Here is a 24,033-nt window from a genome sequence, read left to right as displayed (position 1 = left end):
TAGCAGATGTTAAAACGTTTAGTGGTTTGATGTGAGACTGAGTAAAATCCCAAAAATATGCTTAATCAACAGGTAAAGCAACAAAAGACGCAGAGAGGGAGTCGAGACCCAACGACAACCTGGCACATCAGAATCATCCAAACCTTGTTCGGCCTCATCTGTCTCTGAACATTTGGTGTCTCGGCTCGCTTGCGCTCTAATGACAGTCATACGTGTGTGACAACCGAGCTGCAGTGGAACACACGCCATGCATATCTAATGACAGCAGTTATGACCTCTATGGCACAAGAGGCAGCGCAGACAAGAGGCAGTCGGGCTTGAAGTGCTGCAGTCGCTGTCATTAGGAAGCTACCAGTATGAGAAGTGAGGAGCCAGACTCTGCACCTCAGCTGGGATCACTGGTGGAAACACACCTCAGGCTGTGAGCGCAGGAATTCAGCTGGATGATTTTAAACAGTTGTAAAAAGGAGAATTCAAATGTGTTTATGTGGGGAAATTATTATGGTTGTGCATTAGTTTAGATTTTGGGGATGTTTTCGTCCTTAAAGACATGAAGCCACGAACATTACATCAATCAGAAGTACATTGTCTAATTATACACATAATACACATAGTGCATATGTCTTAACAATAGTATCAACAATAATTTGTAGAGAAAAATATCTTATTATTTTAATGGTAGAATTAACTCAAAAGTAAGTGTCTTTAATTTTTCTGGGTTGAATTTGTAGAAAATATAAGTTAATGTTGAAAAGTTTAAAACCAATAAACCTTATTTGTATTAAGTCAAAAAAAAATTGTGTCTAGTTGATTTTCTGGGTGTAGATTTTGAGAAAAAAAAATACAAGGTAATTATATTAACATTCAAGACTTCTAAGTTGTATAAATGATAAACTTGAATTAGTTCAAACTTAATTAAATCTGCTGAACTTAGTTTATCAAATTAATTAATAAATTTCATGAAATATTGTCTAGATTAATTATAAGAATCATTAAGTTCATTCAACATCTTTTTAGTGAGTTTTGAGGATTTTGAGGATTTTTACCTGAGTTTAGGAAAAGAATTTCTGGAAAAGTTGAATTATGTTTTAGACATTATATTAAACTTTGAAAAAGTCATTGAAACTTTCGCTTTTCTACATTTTCTCAGTTTTTAAGTAAGTTCTTGACATAAACTCATTATTTTAGTCATGGTGAGTCTTCATTTTTTCTGGTCTCTTGCAGATGTTAAAAAGTTGGACGGATTAATATTACAGTAATAGATAATATATTATTTATTTATGCTATTATTATATTACAATGTAATATTATTATTATAACATATGCAGTAACTTTTTCGGTCAAAACTAATTTATCTTACAAAGCCAAAGTCAAACAAGATGAAAAAGACAATGTTACCACAGAGGTGTTTGATAGTTTTGGCTTTATTCATCCTGGTATCATTCAGATTCCATATTAGAATCTAAAGTTGTTCAAACTTTTTCCTTTGTAAGCTGAATCAATAAGGTTTTGGCGCAAGTGCAGATTTATGAGTCAATCCAGGACTTTTTTTTATACATTTTGAAACTAATTTATGACAAATTAATTATTTTATTTCTCTGATAATATCAATTTTTTCCTTTTACATTTCTACTATAAGAACTGAACAATTCGGCCTCTTCGAACTGAAATTCTATGGGAGCTAATTATCGATAATGAGTGTAAATAATCTTACAATTACACAGTGAAGTTTGTTATTTAACTAGTAGAATAAAAAGTATTGTTTTATATTAGGATACAGATCACGAATATGCACGTTTTTAGCTGACTACATTTGTTTAGAACGAATCTCGAGAGGGAAAGATGGCTACGACAAACAACATGAAGTCAAGATTTTATTTTTTTCTAACTGCAGATTGAAAGTATACAACTGAACATCGTTATTAGATTTTTATTATGAGACTCATAAATAAAAATACAAAAAAATGTCACTACAAAAAACAATCTACCGTTAGTAGGATGTAAAAAAAAAAACAACTTGAAATATTCTTTATATTTTCACTATCAAAGGCACAACATTGACTTTAGTGACAACATGGAGAAGAGAACCTGCAGCATTCAATCTTTTATTTATCCTTTTTATTTTTTTTCACACTCCATCAGAGAACACTGAAATGTTACAAAGAGATGTGTCCGATTCTACATGGAAAGAAAACAAAAAAGAACAACCTCTATATCAACAGACGGTGGCTATAGATTGGTGGCACAGCTCAACAGGAAACGCACGGCCACGAAAAACAAAAAACAAAAAATAGCACATTGTCGCTGGAAAAGACAAAGGACCTTTGCAAAGCTCTAATGCAAATTTTTCAAAAAAAAAAGAAAAAAAGAATGATCATACAACCGACAACAATAGAGAGAACAAAATAAAGAAAATAAAAAATAATAATTGGGCACCTTCTAAGATTAGGCTAAGATTAGGTGCTGAGGTAGACAAAAACTATAACAATTCAAATCATAATAAAAACACTATTTTTCTTAATACAGAGCAACTCGACTGGCACTTGTGCTGTCACAACAATGGAGGAGAGAAGTAGCACAGACAAGCCAGGGAAAGACAACGAGAGAAAAAAGCTTCGTTACACAAAAAGCTTAGTTATGCTTGGTCCGACAGGGCGATTGGTCCTCAGTGCTAATATAAAAAAATACAATGTCTTGGTGCTTTGTTACTCAAACAGTTTTTAGTCTAGACCTTGATGGCACATGCATCGCAACACTGCATGAAATGGCTACTTTGTTCTAGAAACACCACACCAAAACACAGAGGGCCAGCTCCAGGGATGCCATGATTCCTCTCTGACGAAATTTCACATCCCCTTCTAAAATGCATTTTGTAGAAAAAGAAAAAGTACTTTCAAAAAGGCGAAAAAACTGAAGTAACGCAGAAGGGGGAGGAGGGATACCCCAGTGCCAACCTACCCAAATGGAGGCCTCCGCAATTTTTTTTTTCTTCCAAGAGCGATATATAAAGTTCTCGTTAGCAAACCTGTTGCTGTAAAATAAAAATAAAAAAAACAGACGATGTGCGTGGAGCAGATTTGCACGTCTGCGTTCCAGCACATTTTGTCTTTGCATGCTTTTTGCTTTGTGTTCACTAAACAAATGCCTTTTGTGTGCGCCAATCACAGACCAGGACGAGGACGAAGAAGAAGTGAATGCAAAAATTTCCAGTTGCTATTTCAGTAGCATTCAGGGGTTTATTGCAGTCCTTGAAAAAGAAGCCCTGCTCTATTCAGGATCTTAAAAAACAAAAAGAAAAAAACCCCAAATCGGGTCATTTACGAGCGTCATGACATCCCTAGGGTGCTGGAGACACCATTTTATTTTCTTCTGAAAATACAGAAAACTAAGCAGATATAGATGGATATTTTTGTTGAACAATTTCCATTTTTAGGCACAAAGATAGTACAGAAACATCGGAGGAACACTGAGGGAAGAACTATATCGATGCCAATGTATATATATATTTTTTTCCAACATAGAGAAAAAAGTGGCATAGAATATCCTCTTATTTTGTATCTGATCTGATTAGTGCATTTTTCCACTAATACACACACACACACACATACATACACACAGACGCACAATCAGGCACGCACGCACATAGTTACACAGTCGTTTACGCACTCGTTCACCCGCACGAGAGAGAAGTAGAAAACATTCAGAGGACGATGATGGGAACAACGTGACTGCACAGGTTTTGCATTGTGGTGGTTTCAGACTGAGCCGTGACTGAGTATATTATAGTGGGTGGATATTTTTAAGGAGGGTGAAAAAAGCCCCCTCTGCTCACAGTGTTTGAGAATAAAATGGCAAGACACCAAACGGGACGTGCCATCCCTTCTTCTTTTTTCATTTTTTTTTCAAGTACAAAAACAAAAATATGTCGACAGTCAAGTTTGATTGAAAAATTGTGAATGACAAGTACTAATTGGTCGGTTTTGACAGCACCCCTCCCCCTCCTCGCTGTATTTTATCATCTTTTTTTGTTGTTTGTTTTTTTGTTTTTTTCAAACTCACATCCACACACACACACACTCGTAAAAGTTGTGGCAGATAGATTTGAGTCCTTCACCTACAATGCAATTGACATCCAGAAAGCAACACTTATTATTACAATATGTTTCACACACACAGTTTTTTTGTCCAACAATATCAAAGAGGAGCAAGGCAAAAATGATTCACACCCAGAGAGAAGAGAAAAAATAAAACGGGTAAAAAAAAGGAAATACAAATATTTGTGCCCTGCTGTGACCCTCCACAAATGGAAAAAGGACTGACGATACAAAAATATCACAATTTTTATATATCAAATTGCCTCTGGTGGCTCTTGTTCAGGAATACACGAGAGAATTACTCTATTTTTAACCCTCAGGGTATTTTTTTCATTTCTTTTGTTATTTTTTTTTTGTTTTGATTACCGCTTGCAGTTCCAATTGTCCAACGCACGCTGCATCGCTGCAAATTTCACCCGTCCAGGGAGATTCCGACATATTTTCCATGAACCCTCTTTTCTCTTTTTTTTCTTCTTCTTCACATTACAAAACTACAATTCTATTAACATATTTTCAAGTTTAAATTCTCCACTTTAAACCCTCTTGAAAAGAAAATTCCTCTCGTCTGCTGCGTCCGTCCGACTCATCACTTAAGGCTTCAGAATTGCTTTTGTTTTTTTCTCTGCGCTTCTCTGGTTGGAGTTGGGGGGGGGGGGGGACTATAAGAGAAGAATAAACATCCGTTTGAATGATTTTCACATCCTATCAATCTCTACTTTTGTTATTTCTTACCCTTTTATGTACATTTTGCTCAAAAACACAATCATAAATCAAAAAAATTAAAAAGCATGAGATGAAGTAGCAATGATGAAATAACGCAAAACACACAAACACACAAATATGTGCTTTTGCAAAAAAAATAAAAGGAAAATAAAACAACTTAGAGGTAGCTTTTATAACAAATGACCAAACCTTCCGGCTCTTTAACAAGCAGGGTTAATAATAATACCAAGTTTGGTAACAACTAATGCACAAAGAAATACACAACATTAGAAAAACATATCTCTTCACCGTGGCACTTAATATTTGTTTTCATCGTCTCCATTGCTTCATCACGTTGTGCAATGCATCTTTCCGACGTACGCTCATGAACGAGAACAAAACAAAAGTACAGATGAAACCAAAAATAAAAAAGGAAAAAAAAATACACAAGCAACATGAGGTCACAAAAATTCAAGTACGATGTGTTGAGATAAAACTCAAGGTCAACAATAACGACAACAAACGACAGGAGAGGAGAGACAAAGAGCAGGGACGATAAAAAAAAAAAAAACACAGAAAGAGAGAGAGAGAGCAGATTTGTTCTGTCGTCTTACTGGTCGCCCCCTAAGCTGCTGGGCTGTATCTCGTCCAATCAGTGACGTTCATCAAAGTCTTTCTGTTCGACCTTAATACCTGTGGCTGTGTTCACCATGAGAGGACTAATGCTGCTTTCAGGGACGTCAGAAAGTCTGAAATTCAAACATCAAGTGCGAAAAGATTTGAATTTGGGTTTGAGACTTTAAAGGTTATTGTAACAATATAGTTTTTGTGATATTATCCTGAGGGTTTTGACTAACCCTCCAATCTTTCATTCTTTTCGATTTGCTTAAAGCCCTGATGATGATTTCTTCAGTGCAAACATATCTGAGATTATGAACTATTTAAACATCATATCTGTAATATGACTACAAAATGAAGCACAGCCTTTTCTGAGGTTTTCTGAGGCCGGATAAGCTAGTTTGAAAATTAAATCCTTGTCTCATTGTAGAGCTTAGTTTAATTGAATGATCTAAAGGGGGGAAGGTTCGAATCCCTGGTTGGCCGGGGGTTATGTTATATGACTGCTTGGAATTAAAGATGTCCGACATTGACCTGTAATGCAGCATTAACCTGCGACAGTAACATTTCGCCTTTGTCCGAACCGGGCTCACAGTCTTTTCACATTCATGTTTTTTTTTTTGCAGCCATATAACAGTCTTCATCCTGCAGCACCGCCTTCCACCGAGCTGCTCGGGGGTGCAGCTAAGGCATCCCAGCACCTCTTCAACATTCACCACGAGCAGTCAAAGTCACAGGACTCCCACCAAAACAAAAACAAGAAGAGAAATAAGCAGCTGTATCCCAAAAACGTTGTTTTCCATCACAGTGGTGGTGAATGGACCGATCCGCTGTGTTATAGAGTGTTGTTGTGTAGTGTGAGATTATGATAGTGGTGTGGTTACAATGCACATGGGTACACGCAGTCCAGTCTTGTATTGCTGAGTAGCTGAGTATTGTTGGGTGTATGGTGGCGTGCTGCCGTAGCGGGTTATGGTTTTAATGGGAGAGGATATACGACCTCGCAGACATCGAACAGAGACTGTTGTCGTCATTTGTTTTATCTGTGCATTCAAGCTTTGATAAACTATGACGCGGAGCTAGAGCAAAAATAAAATATATGTGATAGAAACAAAAGTGACGCAAGTTAGCCTTCGGCTCGGAGTGGGGGGGGGGGGGGGGTGGTGGGTGGGCGGGGCGCCAGTGATGACTCCTCCTCCTCCTCCAGTCATCGTCTGATGCACAACCAGGAAGACTAGTGAGAAAAAACCAGGGAGGCATCCAACCATAGGCAGCGCCAGCTTCCCCCCCGTCACCACCACCACCCAAACAACCAAATGACTGCTTGGTTTGCAGTATTTTAATGCTCCCACCTGTCCAGTTCAGCTGTTTCGTCTGCTGAAGAAGCCGAGCGGCTCCTCTTGCCGATTCTCAAGGGCTGTCTTTTTTGGGGTAAGACCTGTGTCCCGCTGCTTAAACAAAGTGATCTGATTCCCATTTGGGAAAGATCCGGGGGCGAGTTCACCCAAAAGCAGGAAAAACTCCCACAGGAGTGTACGGCTGTTTTAAAACTCAACTGAAAATGGAAAATATGTTTCCGTCTAGAATTAAATTTGGCGTTGATTTTAGAAATGTAGGTTTGTGGAAATGGTGATGATGAAGAGGAGGTCTAATCTGATGCTTTACATATTCTTTGATGTGAAGCGTGACGGTAAACACAACAAAAATCCTTTCATCTGTTTTGGACTAAAGAAACGGAGTGAGAGATTCAGTTCCCGGTGGTTCAGGTAGCCCTTGAGAATCGGCTTCCTCGCCCCCTGGTGGCTGCAGCAGCGTCACTTCCTCGCCGCTCGCTCGCTTTCTGGTGCCGTGTGAAATGACCCGAAACAATACCACAGTTGCCGATGTAGTGAATGACCCGGTGAATCCGAACAATGGTGGAGAATCTCTCTCCGTGTCCAAGTCTTCCTCTTCTCAGCACCCGTGTCCCCCCCCCCATCGGCCGGTCGCTGCCGCCGCCCTTTTGCATGAAAAGAAAAAAGAGAAATCGAACCCTCTTGCTTTCGAGTCTCTCGCCGCTGACGTTCCTCAGCTGTCAACACTCCAAATGCCTCCTCTCCGCTCAATTACATTCCCCTCTCCTCCTCCTCCTCCTCCTTATACTCCTCTCCTCCTCGTCCCCACCCGCTCACGTACCCTTTCCCTCTTCACTCCCCCGGACTCAGACGTAGCAGAGGTAAAGGTAGGTCTTCTCTATGCGCCAGTCTGGGGGCACGTCTTCGGGCTTGTGGCCTTTCATGTGCTTCTGCATGGATGACAGGCTGGGGCAGTACTCCAGGCAGATGGTGCATTGGTAGGGCGAGGCGCCATTGTGGGTGCGCAGGTGCTTGATCATGGCCGAGTAGTCCCTGGATCGCTGGTGGCACAGCTTGCACTCAAATGGCTTCTCACCTGAGGACGGAGACAACACAGCGTCGGTCAACAACAGTGTTACGACCTAATAAATGCATTTAATCAAACACTGCGACACAATTTTAACACAACACGACACTGAACTTATCTCCAGCACTCTCAATAAAATCCTCGGTGTTAAATTGGCAAAGAGAAACTTCAAATAAAATCTACAAGACGAGAATAAAAAACATATAATTGAAAGAAATGAACCCTTATTGGCAAAATATTGTTTCTTGGCAGTTTGCAGCGAGTGAAACCCGGTGCAGTGCTGTCACTGCTAATTTAACCAGGCGCAGATTTCACAAGGCTCACAAGGAATGCTGGTGTTGTTATGACAATTGGGCCGCGCACGCATAAAGCGAGGAGTCAAAAAACGCGGGAGCTGAATCCCAAGCTGCTGTAAGAGAACACGCCAACTCTTTAAAGTTGTTCACACGGCCGCCGATAATTGGTACAACTCCACGAGAGAAGAAGAACAAAAGGGCGTAAAATGTACAGCGGTGAAGTTGGTTCACCTCTGACAGACGTGTTAACACAGAGCCAGGCGGGTCCGTCCCAATATCCCTCCAGAAGATAACAAAATGAGCTTCTAATTATTCCTGCCGTTGAGGGGAAATAAGTCCTTTGTGTTCAGTTGTTATCAATTCTCATTAGTGTTCTTATTAAAAAGACTCCACTGTATTAGGATGTCGGAAAACGTGCAACGCTTTTTTCCCTTCACATCACGCGGCGCAGCGGAAGAGAGATGTCATGCTATTTAATCAGACAGCTGCAGAGACAGTGCAGAAGAATGAGGATTTATTTACTGTCCTTATGAAAAATACAAAAATCTGAATCCAAGATTTGATTATTAAACTAATGTTCCACTGAGAAGGACAGAAAAATGGGACTCAAACCTGCAAAAGAGCAGTTTCTTAATGCTTGTGTTTCTTGCCCTGTTAGACTTAACACAATGTCCCCGTGTTCCCAGATCTCTCTGATTACTGCCCTGATTATAATGTTATTACAATGAATACAGAAGCACACAATTGTGTGTGTCCCCGAGAACGAGCGATCATGTTAATCCACTAAGACAATTTAGTGGGAACCTCCTTATATCCGACGATCAGCTATGGAGACTCCAACCTGAGAGCCAGTCTAGTTGTGTGCATGCATGGTGTATATTCTTGATAAATAAAGAATTGTGTTATAATGATGTGTTTTGGTTGTATGTGTTTAGTTGGATTAGCTGTAGCCCCCCCCCCCCAGGGCCATTTGCCTGAGGTCCCTCAACAAATACATGAACCAGATCCCATGAACTGTACGAATACAATTTCCAGGTAGAAATTATTAATGGAAAATGTGATATTTAAACATCTGGTATTTCTGTGCTGAACCCCATCTAATCATCTAATCTTTACACATAATACAGCTCCTGCCACACAAAGAGCTCCTGGAGGTGTCATAAATCAGAGCACAACTCCGCTCTCTTGCTGTGGGGGGGCTGCTACAGTCGAGAGGCACATTTCAATTCGGCAACAGCGGCCGACCTAAATGTGCTAATGATTTGAGTGATGGGGGGGAATAATCCGGCAGCGCCCGAGCCGGCAGACGCAAATTAGACATGTAAATGCCGACCTTTTCCAGTGGCATTTGAAATGAGCTGTCGGAAGTGATCTGGCCCGGCTCTCGCTGTCACCTTTCAGCTGGAGCGTCGCACGTGAGCGCCGGCGGGAAAACAATGAGCCGCTCGGCCCAGCACCCCCCCCCCCCCCCCACCGTTCTCTCAGCCCCTTGGTTAACCTTGACCTCCGCGGGAAGCCGGGGTCACGGCACCATTTAGCCAATAAGCATAAATACACTGTCACAGGTGGTTGTGGGCGGGTGTTGCTGCAGGAGCGTGTGGAAACCGGTGTGATCTCGATGATATTGATAAGCAAACTGTAAACAGGCTCGCCCGCGAATAACCAGCTCATAATGAATTGCAAATGGGGCCCGGGGGTATTGATCCGCCATTGGCATTTAGGATGTGTGAGGAGAAGGGGGGGGCGGGGAGGTTAGGTTGCCAATGTCGATGATTCATCAAGCAGCTGCCTTTTGTGTGAGGTGGCCTTTGACTGTGAGCTTGTCACTTGCTCTTGTTATCTGCTGTTGCTCTGCGGCTTAACGCAAAGCCCCTCTCCCCCACATAAAAGGTGAAAGGCTGGACCGGGGGGGGGGGGGAGCCAATTATTAGACAGCCTGCCTTGATAGTGTGGCTTAACAGCTGGCTTACTGAATGGGGAGAAGGTGTGTGTGTGTGTGAGTGTGTGTGTGTTAGAGAATAAGGAGATGGCGAGGAAGCATAAAGCCTTGGCCGTGTGCCATCCTGGTGAGCACTCGCGGCGTCCTCGCGGTACACTCGTTCTCCGGGGCACCCAGCTTATCACCGTGTCAACATCTTTATGGGGCTCTAAATATACCGGGATCAATACAAAGTCTTCTGAGACATTCGTCTACTGTATCGCAGCAATGGAGAAATCCATCTGCCACGGAACTCGGATTCCCTAAAACAGAGTCGGTTAACGGCCTCCAGATGCCACATCAATATGTTTAAACACTGCGTTATTATGAAGGGGGCAACGTGATATAGTGTTGCACTCATCAAGTCGAGGGATGGGTGGGAAGGATGCAACGACTGTGCTGCTGTTGCTCTAGAATATAGAGCCCTGCCGATACTTGGTTTAGGCTTTGGTGGCACGGTGGTGCATGTGGTCAGCTCTGTTGCCTGTGTGGGCGTTGTCTGGTTAGACTGGTTTCCCTGTGCAGGTTGGGTTGACTGAAGACTCTAAATTAGCTGTACGTGTTAATGTTTGTTTGTGACACATTGGTGACAGGGTGCAGGGTGCAACTCTGCCTCTTGCCCTAGGTCCTCCTCCTTGACCCTCAAGGGATAACACTTCATTCTCTTTTTAGCTTGATTTTCCACTCTCCGATACATTTTGGAAGTCTTTAACAAAAGCCCCAGATCTGAGCCAAATTGGTATTCGATCAGAAGACACCAATCTCTACGAGCTTACTCTTCAAAGATGCAATTCAAGTGGCTCTGCAACACATCGCTTATACCAACTAGATTCCTAATGGGCTAGATGTGTGCACAACTCTGCGACACTACAGCCAATCAGAGTTTGAAGACCTGGCATAAAGATGGATACATTCAGGGCTAATACCAATTGTAATGTTTGAGAGTTTAAAAAACATAATGTGTAGGAAGAAATAAGATCTTTTGAAAACCACAGTACCTGTGTGCACGCGGTAGTGGGTTTCCAGCTGGTGCTTGAGGCTGAACTTCTTGCCGCAGCCGTTACATTCATAGGGCTTCTCCCCGGTGTGGATGCGCTTGTGACCCTTCAGCGTGCTCTCGTCTCGGAAGCAGCTCCCGCAGAACTCGCATTCGTATGGGTGGTCCCCCGCTGACATGTGGGAAGAGGAGAAGACAGGGTTTATAGGGAGGAAATGGCAACAAGGTAGGAACAGCACGAAGACTGGAAACATGAAGATTTGCTTAATGAACATCAACAGACATTTTCAATGTTTACAGTTGGTTGGCCCTCAACAGTTGAGTTGGGTCGGTTCATTCAAAACACAAGAACACCAGTATCTATGCCTCAGTGAATCCATTTAAAGGCTTTAACACAAGCAGACGAACGCAAACCTCTTTCTCCACAAATCACCTGCACTGTTGTTTGGTTTTGTGTGAAGTCTTAAATAATCGTCGCCTGTCCAGAGGCCATGAGATGTATTATTGACCGAGCAGCCCCAGTCCCACGGAGCGCTAATGGAGAACCTGACGGATGAGGCCACGCTGCGATATCCAACTGAGTTTGTCATCACAGAATGTATTACCCTGTGATGTACAGTAAATATATATATGTGTTTTCAATCTGACGAGTCACAAACATGCACATCTCCCCGTGGATGTGGTGTTGAACAAGATGGCTGCTCCACTTTGCCGCTCACTGGATCAAGTTGGGGGAATTCACAAGGGCATTGTGGGTAAAGCAACTAGGGTTGATGAATAAACGTGTTTGATAAAGGATCAATGAGTCAAAGTTTTATTCTGTGGCTTTAATAAATACTAATATACTTCAAGTACTGCAGCCTTAGTCCTGTGTTTGTCTCTAACCTGCCAAGAGAGACCACACCCCCCCCTTCCCCTTGTTTACTGGAAGTTATAATACGACAAATATCTGCAGCCTGAATAAACAACAACAAACATGGGCTCAATATTTACTTTGTTTCCTTCAGTGAACCAGTAGATACTTCAGCGTTAAGGCAGGCACAAATGGTTTAACTGGGATCTAAAGCCTGTAAGTGAACTGCAGATCAATGCACTAAAGTTATTTATACTAAATTTAAGGCTTAAACTGTAAAATATTAAACCTCATTTACATTTCATTGTCATAAGGGTTTAATATTGACATTTAACAAATCACTAATATACAAAAAGCAACAGATAGATAGATAAATAGACTTATTAGAAGAATGAATGACAATAATTACATCCTCACTATTGAAATACGGTTAATGTCAGTACCGAAGATGAAGTTACATGCAAATGATGATTAAATGCTAATAACTGAGATTAATCTTTTGAAGCCTTTACTGGTACTGTCTTTATTTACTGTGTACGTATTTATATCTCCTCTTTACTAATCCTCCCACACCAGGTAAATAGATTCCCACTCTTAATTCACACGGCGCCGTATTTACATTCTGAGACGTTCCACTTATTCCCGGCTGCGGATGTACAGTGTGTGTGCTCGTGGCAAAAAAGGAAAATGACAACAGGCGTCACACTCGGCTCCTCGGGGCCGCGGAGCTCCCCGGGGGGGCTAATGGATATTCAGATGTCAATGATCAGGGATATTATGATTTGCAGGAGGCATTCACCAGACTAATTGTGTCCCCGACGTTTGACGAGGGGCTCGTCCTCGCATCATTTGCCCCCCCTTTACACCCTCCATCCAACTAATGTTGTGGACATTTATTAATGTATTTCCCTCCATTGCTGCGGGTTTAAGTCGCCACCAATGACCTATGCCTTTCATTATCTGGCTGTCCAAGCAGCAGCGTGCCGGCGAATAAATTGCATTTCTCGTTATGTGCTGCTGCCACTGCCCCGCTGTTAGGAGACAAGCTCACTTCCCTTCCTGCATATTGTATTTAATATATATTTCTCTCTTTTTTTAACAGTACGTACGCATGCATTTGCTTTTCTTAGCACGACAGGAACAAGAGATGGCCCTCTCCTTAAAGGCTGATCACATTGTGGGTGTCGTGGAGGGAAACTCGACGTCTGGAGATATTGCAACGCCTGGCCATTAAAGAGAAGCTGTGATGGGGACGGAGGGGGGGGGGGGGGGGGGGGGTGGTGGTGGTGGGGGGGCATGGTGGAGGAGGAAAGAAAAAAATCAATAAAAGTGACAGTCTTTATTTGTCTGCATGAAGTTATCAGTGGCTCCCGCTGTAAGACATTGTGCTCTTTCTAGCGTTTCAACCACAGCAGAGATCACAATCCATCACGGAGCTCGGTGGGCTCGCACGACGCCGCAGGAATAATAATTGAGCTCCGATTCACCTGTCTTTAATTAGGGCCTCCGATCAGCCGGGCCGTGTGGGATGCTAATACACGGAGGAGGCTGTGAGCGGGGGGGGGGGGGGGGGTATTTATGCTTAATGTCCTGTTGCTGCGGCGCCGACGTCTGCTGCCGGGAAAACATCATCAAAAATCAAGACTTTAGAGCTCACTGTCTTTGTGCACGTACAAAACAACACAAAGGATTATAACAGGGGGGGGGGGGGTGGTTCTGCACAGCTTCAGATGTACTACACATCACGCTTTACAGTCGTGGTGTCATAGGAAATAAAGAAAATGCATAATATGGATGTGGATATCACAGATGTTTTTTTTTGCAGATAATCAAAATGGCCTTGATTTGGCTTTTACCTTATTTAATTCGGACTTTATCATTATATCATATAAACTGTCTGTGTATCCAGCACTCGTATCCTATTTTATAGTATCTATCTTATCGTATTCTACATTGTGGTATCTATTGTATAGCATCGTATCCATCAGCGTATCCATAATATCTATGGTATCTATCAATTGTATCCTCCAATTATATCTATCCATCCATCCCTCTATTGATCTATCCATCGTTTCCATCTGTCTATCTCTCCATCTTTATAACAACAAACCAACCGAACAAAATTGTAAAACCAATAAAAACAAGAAGCCACAGTATGTTCAGGTTCGAGCTCCGACTGATGATGTGCAGTAAAGAGAGATAACAGTCAATTTATTTTTGTGGTTCTGTATAATTCACCCAGTTGAACAGAGCAGATAGCATCTGATGTTCAGTGTGAGTGAAGCCAGACAAAGAGCAGACTGGTCTGAAATGCCAAGTGGCTGCAGCCCAGCTCCAGCAGCCGCCTCCTGTACAGTCTGTGCCTGGGATGCACATCACGCCTGATACCCGCGGCGGCCACCTGGGGCCGCCAGAGTGCAGAGTAGCTGCAGAGCTTTAAATAAATCAGACACAATTCTATAATAATCACAGCGTGCGGACGTATGAAGAAAAAGAAATCACCAGACAGGACTTCATTCTGTCAGGATATTCTCACGGGGGGGAGCTGGAGAATAATGGTGTCATGGTGTCCATCCCAAATCTGCCACTATTGCTTCCTCTCCTCCCCTCCTTCCTTCCACTCTTCCTCTACCCTCCTTCCTTCCTCCCTTTCTTTCTTTCCTCTCCTCCTTTCTCTGGTGTGACCACATGGCAGCGGGGCCACAGATGAGGACCCAGCACAGTGAGGTGGAACCGCAGAATGTGTGGTGAGAGGACCCATGGGTGCCCCCAAGCATCACCACCTGCGTCTCCTCCTGACCCCCACCACACCCACCCCCTCAAAACCATCTCTACATTTACATATCCACCCCCCCCCCTCCCTCCATCACCTCCTTAGACACCCCCCATCGGCCTAGTGAGGGTGCCCATGGGCACCTGGGGCGTGTTCATTATATACGGTAAGAGGCTGTAAATCACTGATCTCCATCACTGACACGACCGGAGCTGGCTCGTTCTCTCTCTCTCTCGCCCGTCTCTCTCTCTCCCTCTCAATTCATTCTCTGCCCCTCTCTCTCTCTCTCTCTGGCTGTAGCACTATCAAATACAGCTGCGAACACAAAACACCGCGCCACAGCAGACAGCAAATTGGCTCGGAGTAAAAAAAAAAAAAAAGAATTCACACGTACACACACACACACTCTCACAGACACTTACACACAGACAGTGCACAACAACAGAATATTAATGAAGGCCTGGTCTGTAAAGACACTGTGTGTGTGTGTTGTGTGTGTGTGTGTTAGGGGAAGGGGAATAGCACAGCTGCCATGACTGCCACTGTTACCAGCCCCACATTGTGTGTTTTGTGTCTCGACTGCCCTACTGTACCGTGCACACACATGCGATGAAGACATACAAGCACAACAAAGAGGCGACATGGACGCAAGTGTGCGTAACATCCACAAGGTGATGAAACCGCAGGTGGATGAGGGGAAACGAGAGAGAGAGAGAGAGAGAGAGAGAGAGAGAGAGAGAGAGAGAGAGAGACAGACAGACCGGGCAAGATGAGGATGAGATTAAGACGCCCCCCCCCCCCCCCTTCCTAAATGGTGATCCAGTGTCGAGGCTGCTTTCAGAAGATAAGGCGGCCGACAGGTAAAATGAAGCACACGTAATGAACGCCCATAAAAGTGCTTTTTGCCGCTCCGTGCTGTCAGTTGACACAACAGAATAGTGATTCAACCAATCACCGGGCGGCGGGTTGAGAGCTTCTCCGAGGCGGACGAGACGCTGCGTCCATTAAAATTAGGGTTGAGAGCTCAGAGTTGAGATCTCGGTATTTACAAGGAAATCTGACTGATTTATCTACTCTGGAAAAAAAACACCTGAGGGAACCAGTGATTTTATTTCTGTGTGCGAGCTGAAGACGACTGAATGCACTCAAACAAAGACTGTTCATTAAACGTCCTAAAACAATAACTCACAACACAACTTTGCCAACGCTTCAACAGGTGAGTGGATCAGACATCTATCAGCAAATATGAAGGATATGATGGATGTAGAATTAATGTTACGACTAAACATCAACAGCATGAATAAAACAAAACAAACACAGAAGCAACACAACAAAATGGCTGCATGAAGGATTTACCTTCTGTCTCTGCTCACTGTGAAAACCTCAGGTCCGTCTTATGGAGATAAGATTACTCAGACTCTATTAAAGATAATGTACCTTGATGTAAAATAGTTTTTCTACTAAAATGTATGTAATTATATGCTACATATTATACTGTATTTAATGTTTTAGAATACATTTTCCAGAGTTCTGCGTTATATCTTTTATACTAATATTTTTCTAGGAATAGACTTTAAATGTTAAATTCATGGTGAAATATATGAGCTGTTCTTGACTTATATGCCTCAAAAATCGAATGGAAAAACCAAAAGAACCAGCAACAATATATTGTTTTGCATGATAAGATAAATTATGTTGAATAGGATGATATGATGATGGAAGAAGGGTTGTTTGTTCTTTATTAATTTATAGGCTTTAACTTTACCTTTAGAAACCTTTATTATGGTTTATGTCAATACCGATATAAATATATGTCATACACATTATTAAATGTATCACAAGATGTATAAGTCACAAATTCCATCGATTTAGATCTTTGTTTTGACTTCTTCCTTAACAGATAACACACGACTAAATATAGGTCCCTAAAGAGGTAATTCAGTTTTCAGTCTATATTGTTCAACGTTCTCTTTTAAGTTATTTATTTATCATTTTAACTCACGACAATGAACAGATGATAATTTGAACTTCTGGTGTCTCACATTGAAAACAGCTCTTAAAAGGATAAATGGGGAAAAAGGTTGCTCCTCATTTATATTTGATTTGAGTAAAATACGTATTAAAATGCAACTGAAGATAATTTAATGACAAGACTGGCGAGGACAATGTCTTTATTTCTTTGTGGAGACGCACGTTGTATCCTGCTCCCCTGAATCCAAACCTACATCCATTTCATCAAGTCCTACATTAGCATTTTCTTATTGCATTTTGAAAACAACTGAACTTAAAACCCCCCAAAAACAACACAGGGCCTTCGAGTCTACGTCTGAACAAACACGGCAGCACGAAGCTGAACTTCCCACCGCTGCTCCTCCGAGGTGGATCCGCCGTGCAGCTCGGCTTTCACACGCTATTTCTGCCAAGCAAAGTGTGACTGAGATTATTAACATCAAAGTGCAAAATGTAGAGGAACGCCACTTCGTTTTTTGGAGGGTAAATTAGGACCTATTCCTGGCTGTGTGAGTCGCTACGACTTTATAATCCCCCCCCCCCCTTCCCCTGACAAAAGGCTGCACATCATATTTAAACGATTGCTTTCATGGCTGCCTCATTGTGATTTAACGCACGCCCACAGCGGGATGAGGTTCAAAGTGGCACCAGGCTGCAGAGTCTCATCTGCGGCAGCCACCGGGAGACGGGGCCGGGGTTGACATTTGCGTTGCTCGGGTGGGCAGGTGGATCAGAGACGCCGCTCGCGTCCTCTCCAATGTCTGGCACACGGAGCAGATGTGTGCAATGCTACTGTACCACCGCCCCCCCAAATCCCCGGCATCAACCCCTCAGCCCGTACAGCCACCATCACACACTAATGGTGTATTCGCCTGAGTTGTAAATAGGGACGACTGCTCTCATCTCGCCGCCTTTCGTTTCAAATATTCATCCGGGAGCCGGTGAGCTAAATCGTCTCTGACAGTGAGACAGTTATTTAAGGTCGCAGACAGGCAGCTGGGTGAGAGAGAGAGAGAGAGAGAGAGAGAGAGAGAGAGAGAGAGAGAGAGAGAGAGAGAGAAGAAAGGAAAAAAAAAAAGCCTCCATCCCTCCGCCGGTGAAATGGGATTCATTTCCATGTTTTCATATTCTGTCATGGCAGTGTACCCCCCCCCCCCCCCCCGCTCTGAATAGCCACATCTATCAGGGCTACCTCTGCTCCCCTCGCCCAGTGTATTAGTATCCAGGCCCTCGCCTCGGCAGAGAGCGAGCGCTGAGAGAATTACTGGTGGACGCAAGGAAAAAAAACAACAACAAAGAAAAAGAGAACAGGCTGGAAATAAGCTGCGTCTGACTGAAGCTGAATTCACTCAGTGTGTTGACCTGGATTGATGCTGCTCAGCCAGACCTGCTCCAGTACGTGAAGGGACAGAGATAATTCAACTCTAAAAGAAAACGCATTTGATTTTACATTGTGTTGGAATGTAAAAGTAATGTTTGACCAGAATAATACTTGTTATGGTACAAGGTTTTAATATTTCAGGTATTTGAAGACCTTTTTTGTTATGGTCAGCTGTTACCCTGATACTAAACAGTGGTATCACGATATTTAGTAATCTGAGAAAAGAAAACTCAAAGTAATTTACAAGAAAAAAACTAAATTATGCTATGTTAAAATATCCACAATTAAGGCCAAAAGATAATAGATGAATGGGAATAGGATTAAAAAATTACACTAATAAATATAAAACGTTTCCAGACGTTACTGAGACAACTATTTTTGTTTTTCACGTTTTCATGTTTAAATATTAACTTGAGACATTATCTAAGCAAATCTGGACTCATTGGCACAGCATTGTCCATTTTATAAATACTATGTGCTAATATTAGAAGGGAAAGGACTATAAATACCTGTGACAGCATTAAGCAGAAGACAGACAGAGCTTTACAACCTGTAAACCTGATGATCATCTCTGTGCATTACTGTTTGAACTTATGATGAATTTAGGAGAAATCTACAAACATAAATCAACAAAGTGCAGTGAAAAAACACATAAATGTGTATTTTTCAACATATTTATACTATTTTGAAAGAAGCCATGGCACAAACTCTCAAAATTGTCAAGGTTTGTCTCCCTATAAATAAAAAACAGGTTGATCATTAATTGTCTTTGTGACTGGATAGATATAAACATCATTCGGAGGTGTGACATTCCTGTGGAGGCCATGTAATGTTAAATATTATATGAAAATCACTAAAGTTGTATCTGTGATTAACATGTTAGATACTTTATGGTAGATTTTTTATTCCCATTCAGTTTAACAAATACTAAAAGAAAAGAAAAACATATTTTTGAATAAAGTATCTTGTACCATGGTCCTGTGTCCTTGCTCTCTGAAGCCGGTGATACTGAATATTAACAACCATCTTTAACCACATGTTGATTCTGTGGAGGAATTTCAAAAAACTGGTTTCACTGTCAATTCTGAGCTCCAATTTAACCAGAAACCAGCTGAGAGCCTCTGAAATGAAACCCAATCAGTCCTTGATGCTCGTCCTTTCAGCTCGGCTCCACTTCGCTAACAAACATCTCACACTCAGCTCGCTCTCGGAATAAAGTGGCAGACACAAATGGCGAAAGCACATTCACTGCAACTGCTTATTTAAGCAGGACCGGCGGAGTTGAGTAATTTCCTGAGCAGAAACGCTGCGGCAGCAACATCGCACTGGTTCACCTGAGACACTGATGTAAAACAGGTTGGAGCACGGGTGGTGGTGGTGGTGGGGGGGATTAATCATTAGCTGGCAAGTACGGTAACTGGTAGTTTTTTTATCAGCTGGGTTTAGATGTTATTGTTGTGGTTGATATTCGTTCCTGCACTTCTCCACTTATATTTGTATATATTGAAGTATAATTTAAAAGTTTTCCAGTTCTCACGTGTAAAACACAAGTTGCCAGATTGACTCTCAGTTACTGGGATTCCGGACAAGTGGGTGAATGTCCCTCAGTTGCTTTATCCTCATCCAGTTTGGACTTCTTACCCCTAATGTCAAAGAGACAAAGGTGTGTTGAGTCGACTATGAGGCCGTGAATTGTTACTGTAGATGTATTGTGGGTAAAAATCCTCACTGACCATCGGGCGGAGCCAGAAAACATTAGAGGGATGGATCAGATCTGCCCTGGGGAGGTGAACAGATCCCCCACAACAGCTTGGAGAGGAACATCAAAACTACTTTGCTCTTCCTAGTTTGCTACGACCACAATCCAAACCAGGAGGTGATGAAAAGATGGACAAAACACACAACAACAATCCTCTTCCACTGACCTGTGTGTGAGCGGAGGTGACGTTTGAGTGCAGTATGGCTCGGGAAGGTCCGGTTGCATTCGCTGCAGATGTAGCTGCGGACGCCGGCGTGGACTTCCATGTGCTGCTGCAGCGCCGGCTGGGTCTGGAAGCGCTTCCCGCAGAGCAGGCAGAAGATGGCCATGTCCGAGCCTGCGTGGGAAAACACACATCAGCTGAGTTAGAGGTGGAGACTTTATACTAAACACTTTATTTACGTAGTTTCACGGTTTCGTCTGGGGCCTGTCTCTCACTCTGCTCTGACACGTAACAGTTTACTAACACTGCCTTCATAGACTTAGGTAGTAAACTACTGTATTTATTGGATTACAGTTACACACAATACTTGTGTTTTAGGGCGGGGGGGAGTGGAAAGATAAAGATCTCCTATGCAATACGTCAATCGAATCCTGGCTCTCCGGCAAGCAGTGCACATTTTCCTCCATCAGAGATAAAGAGCACACAGTTGCAAGCAGAAAAACACATAGAATCACAAACACAGCAACACACACACACACACACACACACACTCTCTCTCTGACACAGCTGCACGCTCCCTTGAACACACTCCCTTCACACTTTTTCAATTACCCGGCTGGGGAAAACTCTGGGGAAGGACTGAGTGTTCGGAGCTCAGTTTCTATTTCATCAGTCAATAACACATCTTTGGGGCAAAGCTGACACTAATTCAAAAATCTATGAAGAGCAGCCCGCCTCATGTTCATAACCACTGGAGGAGGCGGAGGGCCCACGACAGCCTCCACGCCAGATCAATCACCGCCTCGGCCGCACTACGCCCGGTACGGAGCGGGGGGGATGGAGGGAGGAAGTGCCGCTGAAGGATGATGATGATGGGAGGGGTGGAGGGAGAGTTTCTGGAGAGCAGGTGAAGACGGGAGATTCTGAATGTTGCAGACGAAGGGGATGCAGAAACCCAGGGAGCAAAACTAAATCAGTTTTCGTTAAATAATTATTGACATATCGTCCCCTTTGGATTTTTAACTCTGCTTGTTTTATTTTGACAAGTGTGTCTGTGATTTTCATACTAGCAGCTGAACCGCCTGAGAGACTAATCTGTCAGCTCTGCAGGGGAGGAGAGTTAAATGCATGGTCCCCAGAGGATGGAACCAAACACCTTTAATGTTTCTGCAGCTGCACCATGGAGGCAGATTACTGTAACTTCAGCTTTAATTGTTGTATTATGGAGTATTTTTGGAATACAGCCCATGTGTATACTGTTGCATGTCGAATTTCCCCCTGGGGAACAATAATGTACCGAAATGAACTGAGCACATTCATGCTACCCTGAGGATAAACTTTTAGGAATTTAACACCCTGGAGTTTCCTACAGCTCCACCTTCAGGACAGATTTAATATTGTTGGACCCATTTAGTCATAACTGTATAATACTTAGTTGTTTGTAATGTTTAAGACTAACTTCTGCCCATTTTCACATTTCTCTAAAACTTAAAACTAGGCTATATATACATACATAACATTTTCTTTATGTCAGAATACGCCTTTGTTTTAAAGTAGCTCCTAAAATACTAACAGCAAGTTTCTGAATGTTCACTTTTCCCTTATGTTTTATATTAATGATTTAAAAAGTATTTGTTACAGTAGAGTATGCTTTTATCATATATATATATATATCCTGTTCACCACTGGACTTTCACCAGCAGCGCAAGTAAACTCTCTTTGGTTTTTCCCGATAAAAGGACATTTAAGTGAAAATGTTTCCATCTGTTGCATCAGTAAATACTCTGGATTGTAACATGGCCCATTGTTCAGGATCTGAGAGCAGGGAGGTTGCTCTGGAACCTTCATGCAACTCGTGCTCTTGCTAGTTGTTGTTCCTGTATTTTATCCCCCCCCACCCCCCCCCCCTGCTCTTTGCTTTTATCAATGAAGAGCCTATTGACTGGGGTCGATTGCTTCTGGAATCCCTCTAGGACTCCAGGTACTTAAGTGGCTGTGATTGACAAGCCTGCCTCCTATTCAGCCGATTCCCTCTCCACCTCACTCCCTCTTTCTGAGTTCATCGTGTATCTCAGCATTAGCAGAGGACTTCCGGCTCCAGGCCACTTCAAATCGAGCCCATTAAAGACGTTGTTGTTGTTGTTGTTGTTGTTTGTAAAATGAAAAAGTGTAATTGATTTAAAGGCTGAATAAGAGAAAGAGCCGGTCGAACATTGAGAGAAGGACTTCGGTTGAAGGATGGAGAATTAGAGGTGGGGGAGAATAGAAAGGTTTTGGAATGTAGAAGGTTAAGTGACCTCTGACCTCTGATCTCAGGCCAGGACGAAGGCGTGGACTTAGTGGAAATATGAAACCCATACACCGACACACACACAAACACTCACAAAGCTGGTGAACAAAAGACAGACACACCACATTTTCACTTTGAAGTCGGCTACAGTCAACTCCGTACGATACGTGTCAGCAAGTCTGTATCAACTTTAAAAGAAGCCCGACAGCCACTGCTTTTAAAAGGTGTGTTTTCAAAGCAACACATGAGACAGGCGGAGAGAGTAACACAAAAACACAACTGCAAGGACCAGTGAGAACAAACTAGAAAAACTCTAAAAATTACGACATCTGACAAAGACTTGGAGAAGTTATTTTTCTTAAACAACACATAAAGACCCTGATGTAATGAGGACATAAGAGGAACAATAGGCTTGAACGTTCTTTTTCAGTTCCTCTCCCACATGTTGAGCTTCATTAACAGGAGTCAGGGACAAACCAGTCTCCCCATTGTCTCACAGGCTCTGTCCCATTCGTCCCTCAAAAGAAGTGGACGTCCTCCATCTTGATCAAGTGGCTGATATGGACTATACTGGATGTGGAGCGTGGACGGCTTCAGGGAGCGACATGAGAGGGAGACGATGCATGGGAACACATATGTTTGTATGCAAGAGCAACAGAAGTAAATGAAAAGTCGAGCTGAGTGAGCTCACGACTCCTGAGAGAAATGATATATTGTGAATTTGACGGTGATGGGTGTGAAATGCAAATCCTGGCCTTGGAAACATGGTTTGAAGAACCCGACACCTGAGACGTTACATGCACCCTGCCCTACTCGCCCGCCACCCGCACTTTGGTAGTGTACTGCACACCCCCGATTAGTGTAGGACACAATTAAGTGGTGCAAACTATGCAGTCAGTGCAGGGAATAATGTGTGCGCTGCGGGAAAGTGAGTAAAAGTGTTGTCAGGCTGCTGATAGATGAAGAGAGCGGCGGCGGTGGTGGAGATAAAAAAAAACAAAAACAAAGAGGGAAGGAAAGGGGTGGGGGGGGGGGGGGGGGGGGGAAGTAGTTGACCCAGAAGGTCCATTACAGTGTAAAATCGAGTCAGGCCAAAGTGACACCTGAAAAGGAAGAGCTGGAGTGGTGGTGGTGTGGTGGTGGTGGTGGTGGTGGGGGGGGGGGGGTTCTTAGTCTCAGTCCTGTTTGGTTGTTTTGGAATAATTTACCTCCTCCGACCAGCCTCTCGCTCTCTCTCTCCGCCTCTCGCCATCTATTTATAAAGGCCTGGGCAGTTTGCGGCGCCCGGTGTGTGTGTGTGTGTGTGTGTGTGTGTGTGTGTGTGTGTTTGTGTTTGTATGTGTGTGTGTGTGTGGCCGCGGCAGTGCCGGCAGTATCTTAATGGGCCTGGAGTGGCAGGGCTGCTGTTATTTAAGTGGGGGACGGACACAGGCTGGTAATGGAGAGGAATACTCGCCCGATGGGAGGTGACAGTGTCCGGATGGGCTCCGAGCAGAGAAATGGCCCCCGAGGCTGGAGGACGGAGGTGGAGGAGCTTTCCCTGATTCCCGAGGAGCGACTCCCCCGCCCACCGCCTCTAATCTGAGTCTGAGAAAGTCTTAAAAGGTCAAACTTAATGGCCTCAAACTTAAAGTCTCCATTATATTAGACCCCATTCTTTTACTGCCGCTAAGCGATTTAGGTCCAGACGTCTCTAAT

The 24,033-nt window shown here is 43.1% G+C and overlaps 1 protein-coding gene across 2 annotated transcripts in view; it reads right to left on the bottom strand.

Annotated features, from left to right (window-relative positions):
* Positions 1-1,915: 1,915 nt before the first annotated feature.
* Positions 1,916-24,033, bottom strand: part of zbtb16a (zinc finger and BTB domain containing 16a) — a 106,712-nt gene continuing 84,594 nt past the window's right edge. For both annotated transcript variants that reach the window (XM_062405702.1, XM_062405703.1), the window contains exons 5-7: positions 20,049-20,219; positions 11,108-11,278; positions 1,916-7,844 (exon numbers count right to left, since the gene is read on the bottom strand). In XM_062405702.1, coding sequence (XP_062261686.1) covers positions 7,615-7,844; positions 11,108-11,278; positions 20,049-20,219 — 572 coding nt within the window. In that variant the 3' untranslated portion in view covers positions 1,916-7,614. The remainder of the gene's footprint in view (positions 7,845-11,107; positions 11,279-20,048; positions 20,220-24,033) is intronic.

Source organism: Platichthys flesus, chromosome 15 (genome assembly GCF_949316205.1).
Source record: "Platichthys flesus chromosome 15, fPlaFle2.1, whole genome shotgun sequence".
NCBI lineage: Eukaryota > Metazoa > Chordata > Actinopteri > Pleuronectiformes > Pleuronectidae > Platichthys > Platichthys flesus.
This window is presented reverse-complemented; position numbering and strand designations above follow the sequence as displayed.